Source organism: Fusarium pseudograminearum, chromosome 2 (genome assembly GCF_000303195.2).
Source record: "Fusarium pseudograminearum CS3096 chromosome 2, whole genome shotgun sequence".
In the NCBI taxonomy this organism is placed as follows: domain Eukaryota; kingdom Fungi; phylum Ascomycota; class Sordariomycetes; order Hypocreales; family Nectriaceae; genus Fusarium; species Fusarium pseudograminearum.
In genome coordinates this window covers 1,152,056-1,169,970 of record NC_031952.1, presented here as the reverse complement: position 1 = coordinate 1,169,970, position 17,915 = coordinate 1,152,056, and the positions used below count along the sequence as shown (strand labels likewise).

Sequence of the window (17,915 nt, the reverse complement as noted above, 5' to 3'; positions counted from 1 at the left end):
GACCACCAAGACACATGGCCATGAGCACCCCAATAAACGCCTGTTCCCATGTAACCTACTCCACGAGAAAACCTCCACCCATACCATCATCATCAGCCATGTCAAACTCTTCAGTAACATCGCTGGGTGCATCCTCAATCTCTTGATCAAGCTGTGCCTCCTTGGCCGCTTTGTCGTCAGCCGCCTTTCGCTCATCTGCATCTACTCCGCTCCAAATTTGCTCTCTAATACGCAAAGCCATCATAAACTTCCTCCATGCCTTTAGCGCGCGATGTCGTCTTCGCTCATCCTCTACTTCTTGCTCCAAATCTCCCAGACTATTAATTATAGTTCGTATACCTTCTTCATGCTCCTTTGCGACAACGACACCAGTCAAGACAGCCGTTCCGTGGCGTCCTTTGAATGAAAAGCCTGTCAGGGCGGGTGCGTAGTCGACGCTTGCTAGGAACGCTGCTCGTCCGGCGTGTTCGTGGATGATGTGGACGCCTCCTGCGGGAACCATGCTTGGTACGTAGACGTCGATGTTGCCAAACTTGTTCTTTGGGACGATGCCGTTGCGGACAGGCGGTGGTTCATATGGTTCTGTCTGGTCCTCCGTGTAAATGGGTGTTCCTGCATCTCCTTGCGTATCTTCCTCGTGGTCATCGTCAAGCGGATTCTTTGGCTTGGCTTTCTTCGGTAGCCATTTGACAGGTATTTCTAACGCTTTCACCTCTCTGCCCATTCGATACCATTTATCTGCCGTTCTCGCTATGCGCACATCCCTTCTTCGGTAAATCTTCTCCAGCGGACCTCGACTCCCTGCGGCAACGGTTCCAGATGGTGTAGCGCCCGGGACAAGAACCTCGTTACGTCTTAGATGTCGTTCCAGAGCGAATACGGGGTGGTCTTTGAAGTCTTGCACGTTCCGTGGCATTGGCTCTCTCGCTTCGATACCAACGAGTTCGTTATCCTCTATTTGGTCAAGATCGGTTCGTCGTCGTCGGCCGTAGAGTTTCATGACTCGCTTCCACCACGCGTCGCCGTCTTCAGCGACAGTTTCAATTCTTGCTCGTCGCGTCTTTGCCGTGTATGCTTTTGCATATCTTCTTGTGACGTCCCTCGCGGTACCATCTGCTTCAAAGGCCACCACATAAGACAGGAAATTTTCTTTATCGGTGATGGGAGGCTCCATAGCTTTGGGCTTCCAGAAAGTGTGCGTGACTACAGCATCTACCGGCTGCCATTTCTGATGTCCCACATCTAGAATCTCGACCCAGTATACCGGATATGCCGACTCTTTTATTCGTTTGCGAGTTTCAAAGGTAGGCTGAGGTTTCGGTGGTGATATTGTTGGCGTAAAGTTATACGCTGTTGCATTCGGATGTCCCAGCCTTCGACGTGCCGATGAACCGCTGGACGGTGAACCATACCCAGCAGTGGCCATCTCTTGGTACTTAGCCATGGTAGCCTTCAGCTGTTCGTCCTTCTCTGCGCTTGTTAAACCCTTTTTTGGCTTCGGTTTCGGCTTCTGCTTTGGCATTGTCGGAGCAGAATTGGTGCATGCCAAAGGTTGCAGTGAGCAAATAAGTCGTGCTTGCACGCCCACGCCCCGTAACAGGGCACAGTATAGTTGCGCTCCGACATCTCTAGAGCCTTGGAGCTTTTTTGCTGCTTCGCGGAAATCATCACGGTCCAAACAGCTTTCCATATCCTCAGGTGGCTCATACTGCATAACTGGTTAGTAAGGATATGTTGTGGGAGAGGCTGTACACACATCGTTCAACTGCTGAGGATCTTCCGCCCATAGAGATCGCCGAAGACCCCGTTCTGTAACTTCGTATTTCGTCTTCCACACCTCTTCAGCTTGTTTGAGACCAGTCTTCAAACTCTCTGTTCGTCCAAATTGCGGAAGATGCGAACCAGGAGTTAGATAAGTGACTGTTTTATCTGTTAAATGCGGTCGCAAGTAATCCTGTACTCTGCCGTCGTTACACCAGTGATTGCGACGTGCAGCCTGAGCCAATAAACATAGGATATGCGCTTTGTGAACGTCGACCCGGATCTTGCGCTCTTCCTTTTTTATTGGTTTGCGCCGCTCGGCTGTCTTTTTTGCTTGCGCTGTGGGTGATTGCTGAGCTGTTAGGTTGAGTTCAAGGGCTTGCGGCGCCTCGGGTTTCGAGCCCAAGTCCTGAAGAGGTGCCGTGAAGTCGACGTCTTCAAACATGATTTCTTCTTCGTCAGATTCGTCTTCAGACTCCAATTCCATGGTTTGCATGGTTGGTTGGGGTAGGATGACATCCTGAAACTCGATATCCTCGTCTTCGTCTTCATCTTCATCGTCTTCCCCTGCAGCTTGAGGCGCTTTGCTTGGCTCATGGTCTTTAGGCACTGGTTCAGGATCCTTCACTTCTTGTGCGACTGATTTCTTTGGTGTAGCGCGACGACGTTTGAGAGGTCTCTCCGGTGATGACGGAATTCTTGGATTCACGCCAGCTTCGGCGAGCATATCCTGATAGATCTCTCCACCAGTTGGTACAGCAGCAGCAGCAGCGCCCCTTCGGGTGCTTGACCTTGTCGCAGGACGTTTGCGACCTACCATTTTAATAGTATATTGATAATTGTCCTAATTAGAGGTGTCTTGGGTGAGCGAGCGCGCAATAGTCGCAATCGCAAACTTGGTGTGAGTGACTGCCTGCTAAAACCGGTTGCGTCATTGGGTATCGCGCTATAGATCGCGAGGTCACGTGAGCGTAATTGCAGTACAACATTGCTCCCCCTGTTTCCAACATGCTTTCTTCAGGTTGACAGATGCGACAATTGCTTTGGATTTTGTTTGGTATCTTTAGTTCGTTCTTTATCGATCGTCATTATTGAAACCCCGAGTCCCGACCAGTAACTCTAAAAAGGCCACCGGGACGTCAAAATCGACCCGGGTTTTGGCGTTGACTAAGACCCCCGGTTGATGGCTTACTCACCACTTTTAGTTGCTACAACTTACAAGGTTATGCCGCCAGCAATCTAGCTTTGTTCACTAATCCGATAGCATCAATCTGCCTGAATCAATTATTTTGAACTTCATCGTGAATTAGTCAACCGGGATTCTTACAATGTCGGCAGGAAAGACGTGCTTTGTCACGACAGCTTCAATGATGGAAGATGTTGGTATTGAATAGTTGGCTACATGTTGAATGAATATAAAAGAGCAGCATAATGACTTCCCAGAGAGCAGTCTCATCACAAAGAATACTTCATCAACACCATCCAATAAACCTTTAATCCATACTCAACTCATCATGTCTGATAAGCCCATCGTCTTGGTAACTGGCGCCAATGGTTACATTGCCGGCAGTGTCGTTGAGGCTTTCCTCAAAGCAGGATATGCTGTTCGAGGCACTGTCCGATCAAAGGCCTCTGGAGATTCCCTCGTAAAGGCTCTTTCTTCATACGGAAGTGACCTTGAGATTGTTCAAGTGCCGGACATTGTTGCCTCTGGAGCTTTCGATGCCGCTGTCAAGGGTATGTTACCAGTCTCATCCATTAGGAACACCTCCTTACGAGTCCAGGCGTGCATGCAATTCTTCATCTAGCGGCTGGCGTGAGTTTCAGCTTCACAGACCCCGATCCTGTTCTTGAAGTGGCCATCAAAGGCACAGAGAGCGTCCTGGAGTCTGCTCTCACCGAGCCGTCAATCAAGTCAGTTGTATTGATGTCGTCTATTGCTGCCATCTCTGGAGCTGGCAACCCCTCTTCAAACAGAGTCACAGAAGCCGACTGGAACGATGCTGCTTTGGAAGCCGTCAAGAAACTCGGCAAGGATTCGCCCGGTTCATTGATCTACGTTGCGAGTAAAGTAGCTGGCGAACGAGCCTTTTGGAAGTTTCGCGACGAAAAGAAGCCTTCTTTCACAATGACTGCTCTCAACCCTACGTAAGTTTAGGCCTGCAGGCCAGTCATCTTTCTTAAGCAACTCTAACACTGACTTTATAGTTTCGTCATGGGACCACAGCCAGGCCTCGAGTCAATCTCCAAGATTGGCGGCACGACTGCCTTTATCTGGCAGGTGTTTTCAGGCCAGGATATCCCCCAACCCTTAGTTCCGAACCCCAGCTTTGTCGATGCGCGAGATATTGCCCGTGTTGCAGTATTTAGTGTCGACCATCCTGAAAAGGCGAATGGGGAGCGATTTCTGTTGACAGCGGGCCTTGTCCCTCCCCAGGCTGCTGCGGATGTGCTTCGCAAGGCATATCCCGACAGGCAGGACATTATCAAGGTTGGACAGCCTGGCGAGGGATACTATCCCGGTTATGCATTTCCTGAAGAAAAGATCCTTGATACTTCCAAGACCATTAAGTTGACAGGTCAGGACTTTTACCCTGTTGAGCAGTCAATCATCGACACGGCCAAGTCTTTGGAGAAGTTCTTGTAGGATGGTTTCCTTTGTGGTCAGATTGCGTTCAACAGGCTGTGTCCTTCGAATATGTATTTACTGGAAGTTGTGATATAATAGTGGTACGTAACAAATAAGTATACGATATCCCATTGCCATGTGCTTGGATAGCATGCTTCAAGACTTGTTCAACATGTGACCTAGATAAGATAAAATATAATTTTAGGCATCTCTTGCTCACGGTCCTGTTCCTACTATCAGCGTCGCCACCCACACAAGATGCAGAACCTTATCCTCTGAGATCTTTCTCACATTAGTTGAATGGATTCGTGATAAAGACTAAGTTTTTATTATTATCCATGTGGGATTGCTACAAACTTTGTAGCATCAAACCTTTATTTAGGTATTCTCGGCCGAAGAAATATTCGGCTCCGAGGAGATTGTACTTATTAGTTGACACAGTTTAGTAGCTGGAATTAACTTCCCAAATGTATAGATGTAGAATAAACACTTACTTGTCGTTTCAGGCAAGAATGATGAATCTGTTTTTGAGAGATGACAGAGACTTTATAAATTGGTTGACTATTATATGCTTGAGCAGTAATACACCACAGTGCTCAGACAAGCTCTTTTGTAGGGTCTCTTATGAGTCAATAACCGTTGAAAGCCACAATATTCGCGTTGCCGTGTGAGTCAGGACCCAACACTTGTAAACTCTCATGATCTAAGTTTTCGACTTCAAGAGTTTAACTGAGTCGTCTTCTTTATTAAGAGCCAAGGCTCCCATCTCCATCCTAATCCAACCCTTCACTTTTTCTCTACAGTCGAAACTCCCAACTCCAACTTCAATATCCTCTCTCTTCGTTAATTCTTCTACAGAGTCACCGAATACCCACCTACAGAAGATATTCTCACAAGAAGGTTATTCTCTTCTCCACGACTACCACCACGAGAAGATATCATCTCAAAAGGTCATCATCATCACCACCGCCAAAGAAACACCATTTGTCTTCAGCGATGATTTTCAAATGGAGCGTCATTGCGATCGCGCTGAGCACGACCATATGCTATAGGAAAGGACCCGTGAGACTTGGTGGAAATTTCCATTACACGATAGCACCTCCAGCGCCCAGGGGCTACGGCTATGCCTCTACTTGCTGGTATTATCTGTCGCACAGACAATGTTTCAACCAGTCCCTGGGCATTGCAATCAAGTTCGTCTGGGAGACGTTCATGTTCAGATGGGTAACGCGAACGACCTTCAGGATGGTGCATGGGTGGTGGCTTGAGCCATCCAGTCTGGGGAAGCAGTTGCTGGTCACCGCCCTCGCCTCGTACCTCATCGGTAGTTTTTTGACAGCTCAGGATGCTATCAATGGCAAAGCTACATATAAGCTCGACACTAGCACTTGGACCCTAGATTGGCGTCGGATTATGGAACAATTCTAATGGCTTTCTACTTATATCGAGGACAGTAGTAATATACACAAGTATGAGATGATCTGTGATCCAGGCAACCAGGGATTTCTCTACTGGAACATATCTAGGTACCTAGGTACCTACTAACCCGGGTACTCGTCAACATTATGATGCAGCGTCGTCCTTCTTTCACATACTTGGCCTGGCTCTCACCTTTCTATTACTATTTTGAGTGCACCGTGGCTTCCTGAAAGTTAGCCCTGTGGCTGTTTCGTGTCGACGGAAGGTGCTCGCGTTCAGGGGTGCACATTGTTTACGTCGGGATCTTAGCCAAGTACCAGAAAACTCATTTACATGTCCTTCCTGGGTAGTAGATAGCAGAAAGGCTGGCCTCCCAAGTCTTAGGGTATAAAAATAATTAGTCTAAGAAGCCTAGTCTAAGTAGCATAAGCTGCCCTGATAGTTTTATCTTGTGCTCCCCGCGGTCGATTTCTGATACCCGCCATGTCAAGAGATATGATGTGTTCTTTCTGCTTGAGGAGCTCCTTCCTCGATGGAAGTTTCTCTGGAAGGGAAGTTTCTCTGGAAGGGAAGTTTCTCTGGAAGGGAAGTTTCTCCCGTGCGAGGCTGGGTACCTACCTATATCCAAACGTCTGCGAGCATTTTTTCTTCTTTCCTTCTTCTTCATCATTATCATCGTCTTCATCTTCGTCTTCAAGCCAGAACACAACATACCTTAAAGCATTCTTACAGCGAACATGCTTGCAAGTGCCATCCTCTCCATCCTCCAGTTCAGTGACTAACATTCCGACAGACCGAACTTTATTCTCTCTACCAAATAGCGACATAGCGAAAATGTTTGTAAGTATCATCTTCTGCATCTCCCGTCCAGTGCCTAACATTTTGACAGAGCGAACTTTATCTTATCTGGCGACGTTCCCCGGCGGCGCGGTTCCTCTTCCACCTTGGAGGCCTTCTCGAATCTTTGTCGGAGATGTTCCCCGACGCCCCCGGTGCCATCTACCGGTGGGCGACTCTTGAAAACCTTAATTGGTTGAAGAGCGGGGGATTCTAATCTTCGAAAAGATCGAAGAGGTCTATGAAGGGGTGCGACGGTAGAACACGGCGCTGCCAACGTCGAGACAAGCCCAAAGGGACCTCGGTCCTGCCCGGGCACCCCCTCTGTCACATTATGGCCCTTCGGATCTGTCAACGCTCTGTCGATCCCAGTCATCACCGACGGAGCCCTCACCCTCTCTGTGGTTTCATCCTTGGCCCTTCAGATCTGTTAACACTCTATCATCGATCTCAGTCATCACTCATGGAGCCCTCACCCCCTCTGTCAGTCTATGGCCCTTCGGATCTGCTAACACTCTATCGATCTCAGTCAGACCATTCACTCAAACTACCGCATAAGCTGGCCCTTCGGATCTGTCAACACTCTGCTATCTGATATCAATTCGATTTCGGTCCTCAGTCATCACCAGCTTGGAGAAGGAGAAGGGAGGAGGGGCGTCAACCATAAAGCCCTTACAGACGAAGATGGCAAACCCCGCTGTCATATCATCTGGTCTCCCTCCCCGGCTTCCGGCTTACCAGATATCGAGTTGTCCCAGACAGAGCTGTTCATCACGAAGCCCTCACACACAGAACCAACTTGGAGAAGGAGGAGGGGTGGTGGGGAGGCATCAACCACAAAGCCCTTACAGACGAAGATGGCAAACCCCGCTGTCATATCATCTGGTCTCCCCGGCTTCCCAGACATCAAGTCATCCCGGACAGAGCCACCACAGACCTCAGCCGACTTGAATCTAACCAAGTCAGACCTGCCTACCACAAAGCAAGACAGATGAGCCCAGCAGTCACGACGGAGCTATCACTGACAAAGCCACTCCCCCCTTTCGGATTTTCAGACCTATCATAGCTACTATCGACAGAGCCATCATTCCTTCTGCCGCACGAGGTTTAGTCTCCTGTTCTGGTAGAGTCTAGACATCCCTCGACCGCATTGTATTCGATCTTTCTGGATTATCAGACATCCAGTCTTTTTTTCACGAAGCCATCGCTCACAGGGCAACCCTCTTCTACTGCACGAGCTTCATCCCCTTTTACTCTATCAGATCTAGCCATCCCAAATGGAGGCCTTATCAATATCAGCACCACGATGCCGACCACCTTTGGTTGGTCGCCTGACTATCGATTGCCTATTCCCGTGCCCCTCTTCAATATGAGATTTGGCCTCCGATCTATCAGACATCAAGCCATCACGAACGAAACTCTCACCCCTTCTGCCGTATCGGTCCCGGCCCCCGGGCTGTCAGTGCCTTGGTTTTTTTTACTGAAGCCCAGCTATCCGGAGCCTGGAGAAATCTTCAATATGCAACTTACTACTCGCCTGCTTGGGTTCGTGCTCCTATTCTGGGCAGACCTTTTACACATCAGCGTTGATTCCAGAAACTACCAACGTGTTTCTGTCTGACTTTCGGTTCATTTCAATGAAGCCCACCATTCCCACCGTTTCATTTCAACTCATTCGGTCTAGCCTTTCACCAGTTATCTGTTCGTCCTCGACTACTGGCTTTGAGCCCTATGCGCTCACTTGATCTTGGACTGAATTAAACATCATCGACTTTCAGGCTGCCCGCCTTTTCTGGCCACATTCCCTGCATGGTTGATCGTATATGACCCGAACCCCCCGTTTGGGTCTCTGAGTATCGTGCAACCTACCACTGGACAGGTATACAAGCAACAAGCCACAACCCTGTCACCATACGAAAGGGTCTTCCGTGCTCAATACTCATCAGCTCAGATCAAGACTCCCTACAGAACACTATGGCCCAAATGAAGATGTCCTCCACGACACCGTACTGGAATTCATCAATCTGCATGATTCCCAGATTTTCTCTGTGGGCCGAAGCGAATGAAGACCTCTGCAATTCGAAGGCCATCAGACCTTGGAAGGTCACTGGGTCAAGCTCTATGTATCAGGAACTCTGATTTTATGTCTCATCGTTTTGATGATGCATCGTTTGTTGGAGATTCGGGTTTATTAGAAGACAATGGTTGAGTTGTCATGACTACTTGGATTTGGAAGATTGGAAAAAACAAAATGACATTTGTTTCGGCACAAATTGGATAAGGAATGTACAAAAGGGACCACATGTTGGCTACTGTAAATTAGTTACTTGACGTATTGGCTACAGCTTGGGAACTCGCGGGTTCATATAAATCTACTCGTCTTAGCCTGAGCCGATTATTCGCAGTATCTTCACTTCGTGCTATAGAGAACATGAACTCTCCATCTTTTCATTCCATGTCAAAGAGGTCATTGATAGTGAAAAGGCCTGTTATCCATATCACAGTGTTGTACACACTGTGTTCATACTTTGTCAAGATTTCCCGCGGGAAACCCAGGAAACCCACCCTCGTCCTGGCGACACCAACAACATCAGGATTCATGCCCGCGGAAAGAGTTATCTGTCAACGATTGATTCCAAACAGCAGCCCTGCGAGAGAAAAGGCAAAAGATGCAGCAGGAAACCCCAAATGGACGACCATATAGATCTCACCTTCGACCGGCATGTATTCCCTGTCGGAAGCGCAAATCCCGCTGCCAGTCCGAGGAATCAAGCGAAGCTTGTCTTATGTGCCGGGCCCATCGCACTGAGTGTGTGTTTCCCCCGGAATCTGGTGTAAATCAGTCATCGACCCCTAAATCAAGGCAACGGGCAAAACGAGATTCTCGCGCCTCGCTTGCTAGAGCTCCACACGACAGTGGCACTGTCCCGGGACGACCTGTGTCGGTGCTCAATGACTCTGCCATTGAGCAGTCCACAATAAGTATAGCACCAGACCCAATGCCAACATCAACTCGTGGATCTATCCGTGATACAACTACAAGAAACACAGCACCGGTTATCTCACCATTGGCGTCGAGAAGCACAGAGTGGCCCCAACAAGATGCTCAACCCGAGGAGTCGCCACTGGCACTGGGATCCAACGACGAACAACAGCATAATCTTCATATAGTTGGACCAACAGTGACATCCGACAATCAGGTATTATCCGACTACCTGTCTGCGATGCCTAGTTCAACAAGAGGGTCACGAATCGTGAGACCAGTTCCGGGAAACATATCTCGACCTGTCCTATTCACCATGGTCCAGAAGCGACCGGTAGGGTTGGACTCAAATCGCACTTTTCCGGAGGAGAGACTTCAATTGATTGAAAAGATACTAGAGCCTTTTGCCAGTGATGTTCTAGACGTGTAAGTCCATGGCTGGATGACACAAGACACTGCTGACATCCCCCAGCTACTTCGAAAAGGTCAACTCATCCTTCCCATTACTCGATGAAGCGCATTTCCGTAAACATTACAGGGAGAAAAAAGAAGGCATATCTCCAGCGCTACTCAGTTGTCTATACGCCCACTCTATAATATTCTGGAACAGCTCTCCTGTCCTGTCTCGTCACAGGTGTCCTGACGGACGCTTTATTTGGAATCTTGCTACAGAAGCTATATACTCACAGATACATAGATCTCCTGGCTTATCTGTGATTGAGGCTGCCATCTTGAACATTGGTGGGCGTGAAGTGACTTCCCTCATTGGTAACGGCGTTTTGTTCGCCTCCTCAATCGCAATGGCGCATTCGCTGGGCCTGAATCATAGCCCGACACCATGGGAAATTCCACAATCCGAGAAGAACCTGCGGATGAGAATTTGGTGGGCACTTTTGATTCATGATAAGTGGTGTGTATACGTCTTGATCAGCTTTACCACCTTTAGTCTAACGTGTTAGCAGGTTAAGCTTGGCACATGGAACACCTCCGATCATCTCCACAAGTCTGAACGACGTGCCTAAGCCGCTCGCGGAGAACCTCTGCGAAGAAGGTGCATCTTCAGACAGAATGCTCAAGGCCACCGTATATATCGCTCTCGTGGGGCTGACGGATGTTTTGGACTTGCATTTGAGGCATGTTCATCGGCTCAGAAACGCGGACGAACCTAGAGCCACGACGCACCTGGAGCTGGCACTGAATAGTTGGGTTGAAGATCTAGGTGATGACATCCGTCGGGTCGTCATTCGTGGCACGAATCTGGCAATTCCCGGCGCAGCAAACCTACGCTTGTCGTATTTGACCGTCAGGTTATTATCCCAGAGAATTGAGCTCGAAGCAGAGAAGCGCATCCGTGAGGCTAGCGATAGCCGTCTTCTAAATCGCTACATGCAAGCTCGAAGAACCGCAGAAGATATCCTCATTCTAGTGCAGGAGTTGCAAGCAGAAAATCTAGCCGACTTTTGGCTTCCAAGCAGCGCCTTTGCCCTCTCCACGACGGTCAGCTTCCTTCTCCGGTGCGCTCTAGAGACGGAAAACTCTACTTCTGGGCTTGTTCAAAGCTCTTCATTAAAAATTGCTTCCGACCTCTTATCTACTCTCCGGTCGCATAAGGAGAAACATGCTTGGGATCTTGGCGATATCTGTTTGGCTCAACATACCGAAGTGGTGGAAAAGCTTCTGGCAATTACTCCACCCGAAGATCCAAGTGCAGAGGAGCCGCAGGACTTTTCGAGTTTCTTTATGCCTGATGATTCTTTTCTTGATCAATTGTTTCCGAGTTTGTGGGATCCGTTGCAGAATGTCTGGTAGTCGTGAACTCTTTTCCGCGGCAAACTTTAGTTAAGCGTCTGGAGGACTGATTTGGTTGGAGCTGTTTTAGATGGCTAAGTAGCTTAGTAATTTAATGATATCTTGGTCATGCCCTGATAATATCTATTCTCTGTGACACAACCTTATGCCTGAGCTTTACTCAAAGCCCGAAAGCCTGCGGCATGCTTTGCAAGCATAGTGTAAAGACCCCCACCGTGGCCACTCATATCCCAAGGTCTCCGGACTCTCAACTGCAGTCGCCCATAAGTCTGTATAATGATCAATCTCTAATCCGTCCGTATCCGTCAGTCCAGTTCGTTCGGAAGCGGATTGCCAGTCGTCGGCGCCAATGGGTTGACGGTGCAAGAAAGGATCCACAGCCACATGTTCCACGCCGTTATCATTGTTGATAAAGCCAAGGATCTCCTGCTCGGGTATGATTTGTGCTGCCATAGTTTGACCTACTTTCCAGGGGCCTAAGTCAATAGTCTCAGATACACAAACTGAAAATCTGTGTAAATGTATGGACGGGTCAGCGGCCGCAAACCTAATCACATCTAAAAGCCCTGCTTCGCTTCCGGTGCAATTGTATAGAAGAATGTGCTGCAGCGTTTCTGCACGCTTTGCAAGTAATTCGTTGAATTCCGTGATGGAAAATACCAGGTTCACAAGTTTGAGTGTGTTCAGATACTTGAACTCCAATGTGTGGAGCCCTGTGAAGATAGTCGAATATCTACTGTTAGGCTCAAGTTCAGACTCAGGGTCTGTCGAGCGCAGAGATAAGACTCGGAGTCCCTTGGCAGCGGAGACTATATCGTGCAGTTGTGACTGTAATTCTCTCCGCTGAAATTCCGAGGCTATGGCGGAAGGGAATGCAGCACAAAGATCGATCTCCTTGATATTGCCCAGTGCGAAGGAATCGAGTCTTACCCTGAGCGATCGAAAAGCCTCGATCAAAGCCCTATTGTACGATGGGAAGTCGCCGGCGAGGTCTCTTCCATGCCGTGTCCCTGTTGAGCTATCGGGTCGTGGGCTTGTATCTTCAATGATGATACTCTGGCATGAAAGACGGAGGGACTCTATTTTCGACTCGAAACGAAGCATAGTTGGCACAAGGAAGTTGTCAAAGCCTTGGACAAGATCCAACTTAGAGAGTCCGCCAGATGGAGCCCTTCGAAGTGCCAAATTCTCGTGCCAGAGTGCACCTAGCGACTGCGAAGGATCTAGAATGACGGTGGTAAAGGTCCTGAGATTGGCCATGGCGTCTAGCCCCTCCAAGAACAGTGGACGAAACGTCGGGATAGCATCACTGGAGAGAAACGCCAGCAGCTGAGAAAGTCCAATACCCTGTCCCGTGTGCCATAACGAATTCCATCGTAGAATTCGAACATGAGGTGCTAAATGCGGCGAAGACGATATCCCTAGGAATTGAAGTCGATGTTTCTCCAAGAAGGAGAGCCGTACGACACTAAATAGGCGGGGGAGGATGATTGGTTCGAGGGAGGGCCAAACAAGACGCAGAACCCCAAGGGTTTGAATATCGAGATATCCCAGAATAGTATCAAGAAGCTCTTGCGGTAGACTATGAAGATTCGCCATGACGTACGTCTTCAGTTATTTGAGATAACTTGAATGTCGCGGTTCGCCGAGTTTTTGTTGCACGCGGGTAGGCCAGCCTTGTAGTTCAAAATATTGAGTATATCAAGACGCTTGGTGTATCTTTGGGTCTTCGAGAATTGGATACATAAATTCGAATTCGTCTGATTGTTCAAGTGTAAATGATGAGAATGCAACTGAGCACGGTTGACATACGTTGGTGATTGCAGGCCATCACGTGCGGATCTTAGGCTCCCATTTATCACCTGGGAAGGTGAGAACCTCACTCAGCCTGCCCCATTACCCATTTCTGTATCTGCCTAGTAGGTGCCTCAATTCCTAAATGCTAATGCGAGTTTGCGCATTTGGCTCTCCCAAAATAGTTGCTCTTGTCGGAGCATGTAGCCAATGCCTAACTCAAGGTGAGCTATACATCTTAAACCAGCATTCGGAGACCAAAAGGACGATAATGATAGCTGATCCCAGCCATCACGGCAATCCGCCTTACTTAGTTATGTACAACTGAGAAAAGAACGCTTTGATTCCACTAGTAAATGAAAACTATCATGACAAGTCTAACCCTCATCCAACGCCAAAAGCAAATCGTGATTATATCGCTACCTCAACCATCCCTTTGTCGACAGAACCAATTTCACTTCAAGTACACAGGCTCAGTCCACCACACTATTGCGTACCATGTGCGACACCAGCACTGGCAGCGCTCTCGCCAACCTTCAATTCTTCCTCGGGCACACCAACGCCTACACTAGCAACGCTGGCAATGCTCTGTGCCGTCATGCCTCGCTCCCGATCGCTGCCAGGTCGGATGGGCAATCCCTCTCTTGGCCCTGCTACGCTTACTCCAGCCGGGGTCACGCTCATGCTGGTAGTGGTACTGACACTCTCGCTCCTGGGCCGACTTGTGTCACTAGCCCTCCGCTGACGAACTTGTCTCTCTAACTCTCTAATCTTTCGCTTCAAGGCATCATTCTCCTTCTTGGCGTTCTCGAGCTCGTTTCTGTAAAATGCCGTCTCCTCGTAGCGCATGGTAGTTGGCATAAGTCCGGGGCTCAGTTGCTCGCTGAGACTTCCCGGTGTTGCACCAACGGAACTGGGTGGGATCGACGTAGGCGGAAGTCGCTGCTGCTGGAAATAATTGGACGGGTCGAGACTGCTGTGCTGCGGCCCGGGCGAATTTGTTAGGCTCCTCCGGGAGGCGGTACTATCCTGCCGCGAGAGAGGGGTAGCATGTGAGGGGCGAGGAGCGTGGATCCGTGCTTCGTAGGACGATGACAACTGTTGATTGCCCATGCTCTGAGACGTGGTCGACGACGTTCGATGGTGTCGGGCTGTTGGGATGGAGAAGCCTGAGCCTGAGAGGAGAGACTGTTCGGCTACATCATGCGATGAGTTGGCAGCGGAGGTTGATGAAGTGTTGGACACGACGGAGGCATTCTGGGCAGCTCGAAGGAGTGACAGCTCGCGAGATAAACGGTTTACCTAGCAAATGTTAGAGTGGTGCTAGAATGAGTCGCCCAAGTTGAGTACTTACAACAGCTTCCTGTTCCTTTTCAAGCTCGAGGTGAAGTTCGGCAGCGGTCAACGGACGAGGATGTCTTATCGGTCCAGGCCCAGCTCCAACGCTAACTTCTTGGGGATGCGGTTGTGAAGCGGTCAGGACAGGCGATGAGAAAGAAGGCGAGCGAGAATGGTTGACAGTACTCTGGTTCGAAGGAAGGATATTTAGAGACGGCGAGGCAGGACCTGGAGGAGTAGCCATGGTTGCAGACTGGCGGCGAGATGCCGCGAGAGGAAGTGGTGACGGCGGGACTGAGTTGAGGTCCGGCATGCCGGTCATCGAGGTATTCTTTTGATTTCCTAAGTGTGGTTTCTGGTTGATGATGTTTATGAGCCGAAGATTTAATCTCAGAATCTTGGTAGAAAAGAATGTTTCAGTCTGGTTAAGGTGTGTTCGGGAGATGTTCGAAAGCTCCCCCAGCGGGCCCGGCAGCTACTAGAGCACACGCCAAGGCCGTGCGAGCTTCCGACTAGTGGGGTTCATGAAGTTGTCGATTTTGATGCTGCCATCTGTAGGGTAACTGCCTTACCAGCACTGATTGAGCTCGAATGTTGCCTTTGTGGTTGATGACAGTGATAAGGGTACATGATGTTGGTGTTATCAAGTATCAGTCGAGTTTTGGCTGTGATTAACTGGGCCATGTTGTTATTCCCCCTCCATAAGGTGTGGCTGGTGGAGGTTTGTAACTGCATGATACAGGAATGTCATGATGAAGGACTCAGAGAACAACAAAATCACAATAATATGAATTAAATGAATCAATTAAACAAACTTGACAAGATAATTAGAATATTATAAAGCAACTTAATTATTCTTATCAATGTTTGTAAACATTATCCAACACCTAAAGTAAGCACGATACAACCTCCCAAGTCAATCCTTGTAGGTGGAGGTTAAGCTCCGAGCTCAGCTCAAAGCTTCCGGATAGCTTCACCCAACCACCAAGAGACTCATCTGCATCTCAACGTTCCTGAAAAAGGGCCGTATACCAAAAAACTCACCCTATATTCTGGATGCGGACCAATCGATATTCTAGACAATGAGGGGTCATGAATCTTTGTAAAGACTCCATAAACATTTCCCCATCTCGATCTCGGCCATGATGTAATCGACCTATGACGGCATACTATTCCACCTTCGACGTCAACGTGCAATCATTCACTGCGCCCGTGCTTGTCTCTTTTGCTTTATAACATCTGTTTCTTTTCTCTCCTCTTTTTCAATCATCATCCGAGACCATCTCACAAACTTTACACACCTTTCACCACCAAAACAAACACACAACAGCCATCATGCCTGAAGGACGTCAATCTCCTGCTCCCGAGCAACAGAGCGGCCGCCAGCAGCAGGATCCCCCTGCCTCTGGAAAGGGCATCAACGAGACCGACAACAAGGACCCCAAGGCTCAGCTTGAGGTACGATTCCATCAAAATGTTGAGATCCAGCCATCATGATACTAACTTAAATATGTAGAACCTCTCATCAAACCCCAAGGGTATCACCGACGATGAGGTCGAGAAGAAGTTTGCCAAGACCGAGAAATAGTTAGTCTCGCCAAACGAATAATTACCCAGCGATCAGTTGCTGATCTTTCACAGAATAATTGATACCACGATGGTAACGACTTGATGGAATTAGTGCATGGATATAATTAATAAATAACGAATGGAACAATCATCGCATATATGTCGCCTTGTCTGTTTGCTGCTACGTGAGACTATGACGCGATACTCATCCACTTCTGTAGTTTCACTTGTGCTCGTAAAGTACACATGCTTGCTCGCAACCGTGATAGTGGCTTGATACATAGCTGTGTACGCAAGGCAGGGTCAAAGCAGAATTCATTATAGCGTCATGATAGCTTCATTCAAATGCCAGCAACAAACTGCCCCGACATCTTGAGTTACATTGGGAAACTAATTTCAAGAAACCATTGTATTAATCGATTGTGCCGTGCGTAAAAAGTCGTAAGAATTCGTCAACAGGCTAAACAAAGCCACATAATACTATCTCATCAGGGCTGCCAAAAGAACATCCATCCTTGATTAACCTTTCCTCCAATATTTTAATCCTTTAGTGCTTCTCACCAGCCTCGGGAGCGCTGACATTGGGACCGTTGTCCGCAGAGGCAGCGGGCACCGATGTTCCCAGAGCACCGTGACCAGCCTCAGGAGCGTCAGTACCAGAAGTCTTCTCCTTGCCAAAGACCTTCTCGAGACCAGCAGCCTTGTAGGCGCTTCCACCGTGCTCCTCCTTCTTGAGATCAGCAAGACGGCGAGCCTCAGCGTGGACCTCCTGAACCTGTCGGCTGCCCTCGGTGTAGAACTCGGCGATCTTCTTGCCGGTGGGTGTGTTGGAGGCCTTCTCAAAGTAAGAGCTCAAGCCGAGCCACATGCTGTTGGCGCGCTGGGAGATCCCGTAGCTCTCATCGGTGGCCTTGGCCCGGTCGCTGGCGTGGTACTTCTCGTCGAGACCCTTGAGGGTGGAGAAGAAGCGGTTGGTGACGCCGTGGGTGACATCGAGGTCAAGGGCGCGCTGGATGGCGGCGTCACCTACGACGTAACCGTGGGCGAGGTACTCAGCGAGGATGCGGGCGCGGGGCTTCTCCTCCTGGGTGATCTCGTCTGAGTCGCGATCAGTGTTCTTGGTGGTGGGAACATCGTCTTCGCCATCGGCGGTGGCGCTGGTGACCTCAAGGTGGTTTGTGCCGAGCTGGGTGTTGTTGAGGAGGAGAGCAGTCTTCTTGGCGGTCTCCTTCTCGAAGATGACCTCTGCAGACTTTGTCTCGCCGTCCTGAGAGACCTTGAGATCTTGGATCTTTCCGCTGGATGCTTGTTAGCTGTAGTTTGCGGACAAGTGTACTATAAGATTCTTACCAGAAGCTGAAAAAGTCCTTGATCTCGCCGTCGCTAGTGGCGGGGGCGATGTTCTTGACGTTGATGGTAGAGTTGGCAGACATGATGAATGTGTTGTTTTGTGTTGTTTAGGTATGGGTATCAAACTTGTGAGTAAAAAGGTACGATATGCAGGTGATGAAGGGGGAGGCAGCTGTTTATAAACGGGTAAATTATTTAGTAGGAATGACGACACCAAGATTGATCGTGACGAGGCAACCAGGCAGTGTATCTTTTGTCTCTGTGGCTTGACTTGGTTGGGAATGGGACCGGAGCTGGAGCTGGGAGCTTCTGTGGACTCGTGGAGGGGAGGGCGCTGGACTGCGGGGCAATTGAGCGACGTCATCAGAGGGAGCCCAGTTTGGTGGCATGATGTGCACGTGAATGTTGTTGGATGATACTTGACTG

The 17,915-nt window shown here is 49.0% G+C and overlaps 8 protein-coding genes across 8 annotated transcripts, besides 1 other annotated feature; 4 read left to right on the top strand and 4 right to left on the bottom strand.

The window, feature by feature from the left end:
• Positions 1-55: 55 nt before the first annotated feature.
• Positions 56-2,581, bottom strand: FPSE_08988 (uncharacterized protein; the record flags this gene model as incomplete). The annotated part of the gene is made up of 2 exons (XM_009262105.1): positions 56-1,708; positions 1,757-2,581. The coding sequence occupies 2 exons, from the start codon at positions 2,579-2,581 to the stop codon at positions 56-58; spliced, it is 2,478 nt and encodes an 825-aa protein (XP_009260380.1).
• A 694-nt stretch (positions 2,582-3,275) lies between these two features.
• On the top strand, positions 3,276-4,408 carry FPSE_08987 (uncharacterized protein; the record flags this gene model as incomplete). The annotated part of the gene is made up of 3 exons (XM_009262104.1): positions 3,276-3,498; positions 3,546-3,909; positions 3,970-4,408. 3 exons carry the CDS (start codon positions 3,276-3,278, stop codon positions 4,406-4,408), a joined length of 1,026 nt encoding a protein of 341 aa, XP_009260379.1.
• A 2,043-nt stretch (positions 4,409-6,451) lies between these two features.
• Positions 6,452-6,504: a repeat region.
• A 139-nt stretch (positions 6,505-6,643) lies between these two features.
• On the top strand, positions 6,644-6,863 carry FPSE_08986 (uncharacterized protein; the record flags this gene model as incomplete). Its single annotated transcript, XM_009262103.1, has 2 exons — positions 6,644-6,649; positions 6,699-6,863. 2 exons carry the CDS (start codon positions 6,644-6,646, stop codon positions 6,861-6,863), a joined length of 171 nt encoding a protein of 56 aa, XP_009260378.1.
• A 2,471-nt stretch (positions 6,864-9,334) lies between these two features.
• Positions 9,335-11,438, top strand: FPSE_08985 (uncharacterized protein; the record flags this gene model as incomplete). Its single annotated transcript, XM_009262102.1, has 4 exons — positions 9,335-9,457; positions 9,490-10,055; positions 10,327-10,539; positions 10,592-11,438. The coding sequence occupies 4 exons, from the start codon at positions 9,335-9,337 to the stop codon at positions 11,436-11,438; spliced, it is 1,749 nt and encodes a 582-aa protein (XP_009260377.1).
• Positions 11,439-11,594: 156 nt separating this feature from the next.
• FPSE_08984 (uncharacterized protein) lies at positions 11,595-13,037 on the bottom strand (the record flags this gene model as incomplete). Its single annotated transcript, XM_009262101.1, has 1 exon — positions 11,595-13,037. One exon carries the CDS (start codon positions 13,035-13,037, stop codon positions 11,595-11,597), a length of 1,443 nt encoding a protein of 480 aa, XP_009260376.1.
• A 681-nt stretch (positions 13,038-13,718) lies between these two features.
• FPSE_08983 (uncharacterized protein) lies at positions 13,719-14,814 on the bottom strand (the record flags this gene model as incomplete). The annotated part of the gene is made up of 2 exons (XM_009262100.1): positions 13,719-14,534; positions 14,587-14,814. 2 exons carry the CDS (start codon positions 14,812-14,814, stop codon positions 13,719-13,721), a joined length of 1,044 nt encoding a protein of 347 aa, XP_009260375.1.
• A 1,091-nt stretch (positions 14,815-15,905) lies between these two features.
• FPSE_08982 (uncharacterized protein) lies at positions 15,906-16,158 on the top strand (the record flags this gene model as incomplete). The annotated part of the gene is made up of 2 exons (XM_009262099.1): positions 15,906-16,028; positions 16,087-16,158. 2 exons carry the CDS (start codon positions 15,906-15,908, stop codon positions 16,156-16,158), a joined length of 195 nt encoding a protein of 64 aa, XP_009260374.1.
• Positions 16,159-16,686: 528 nt separating this feature from the next.
• On the bottom strand, positions 16,687-17,572 carry FPSE_08981 (uncharacterized protein; the record flags this gene model as incomplete). Its single annotated transcript, XM_009262098.1, has 2 exons — positions 16,687-17,437; positions 17,490-17,572. The coding sequence occupies 2 exons, from the start codon at positions 17,570-17,572 to the stop codon at positions 16,687-16,689; spliced, it is 834 nt and encodes a 277-aa protein (XP_009260373.1).
• Positions 17,573-17,915: the final 343 nt, after the last annotated feature.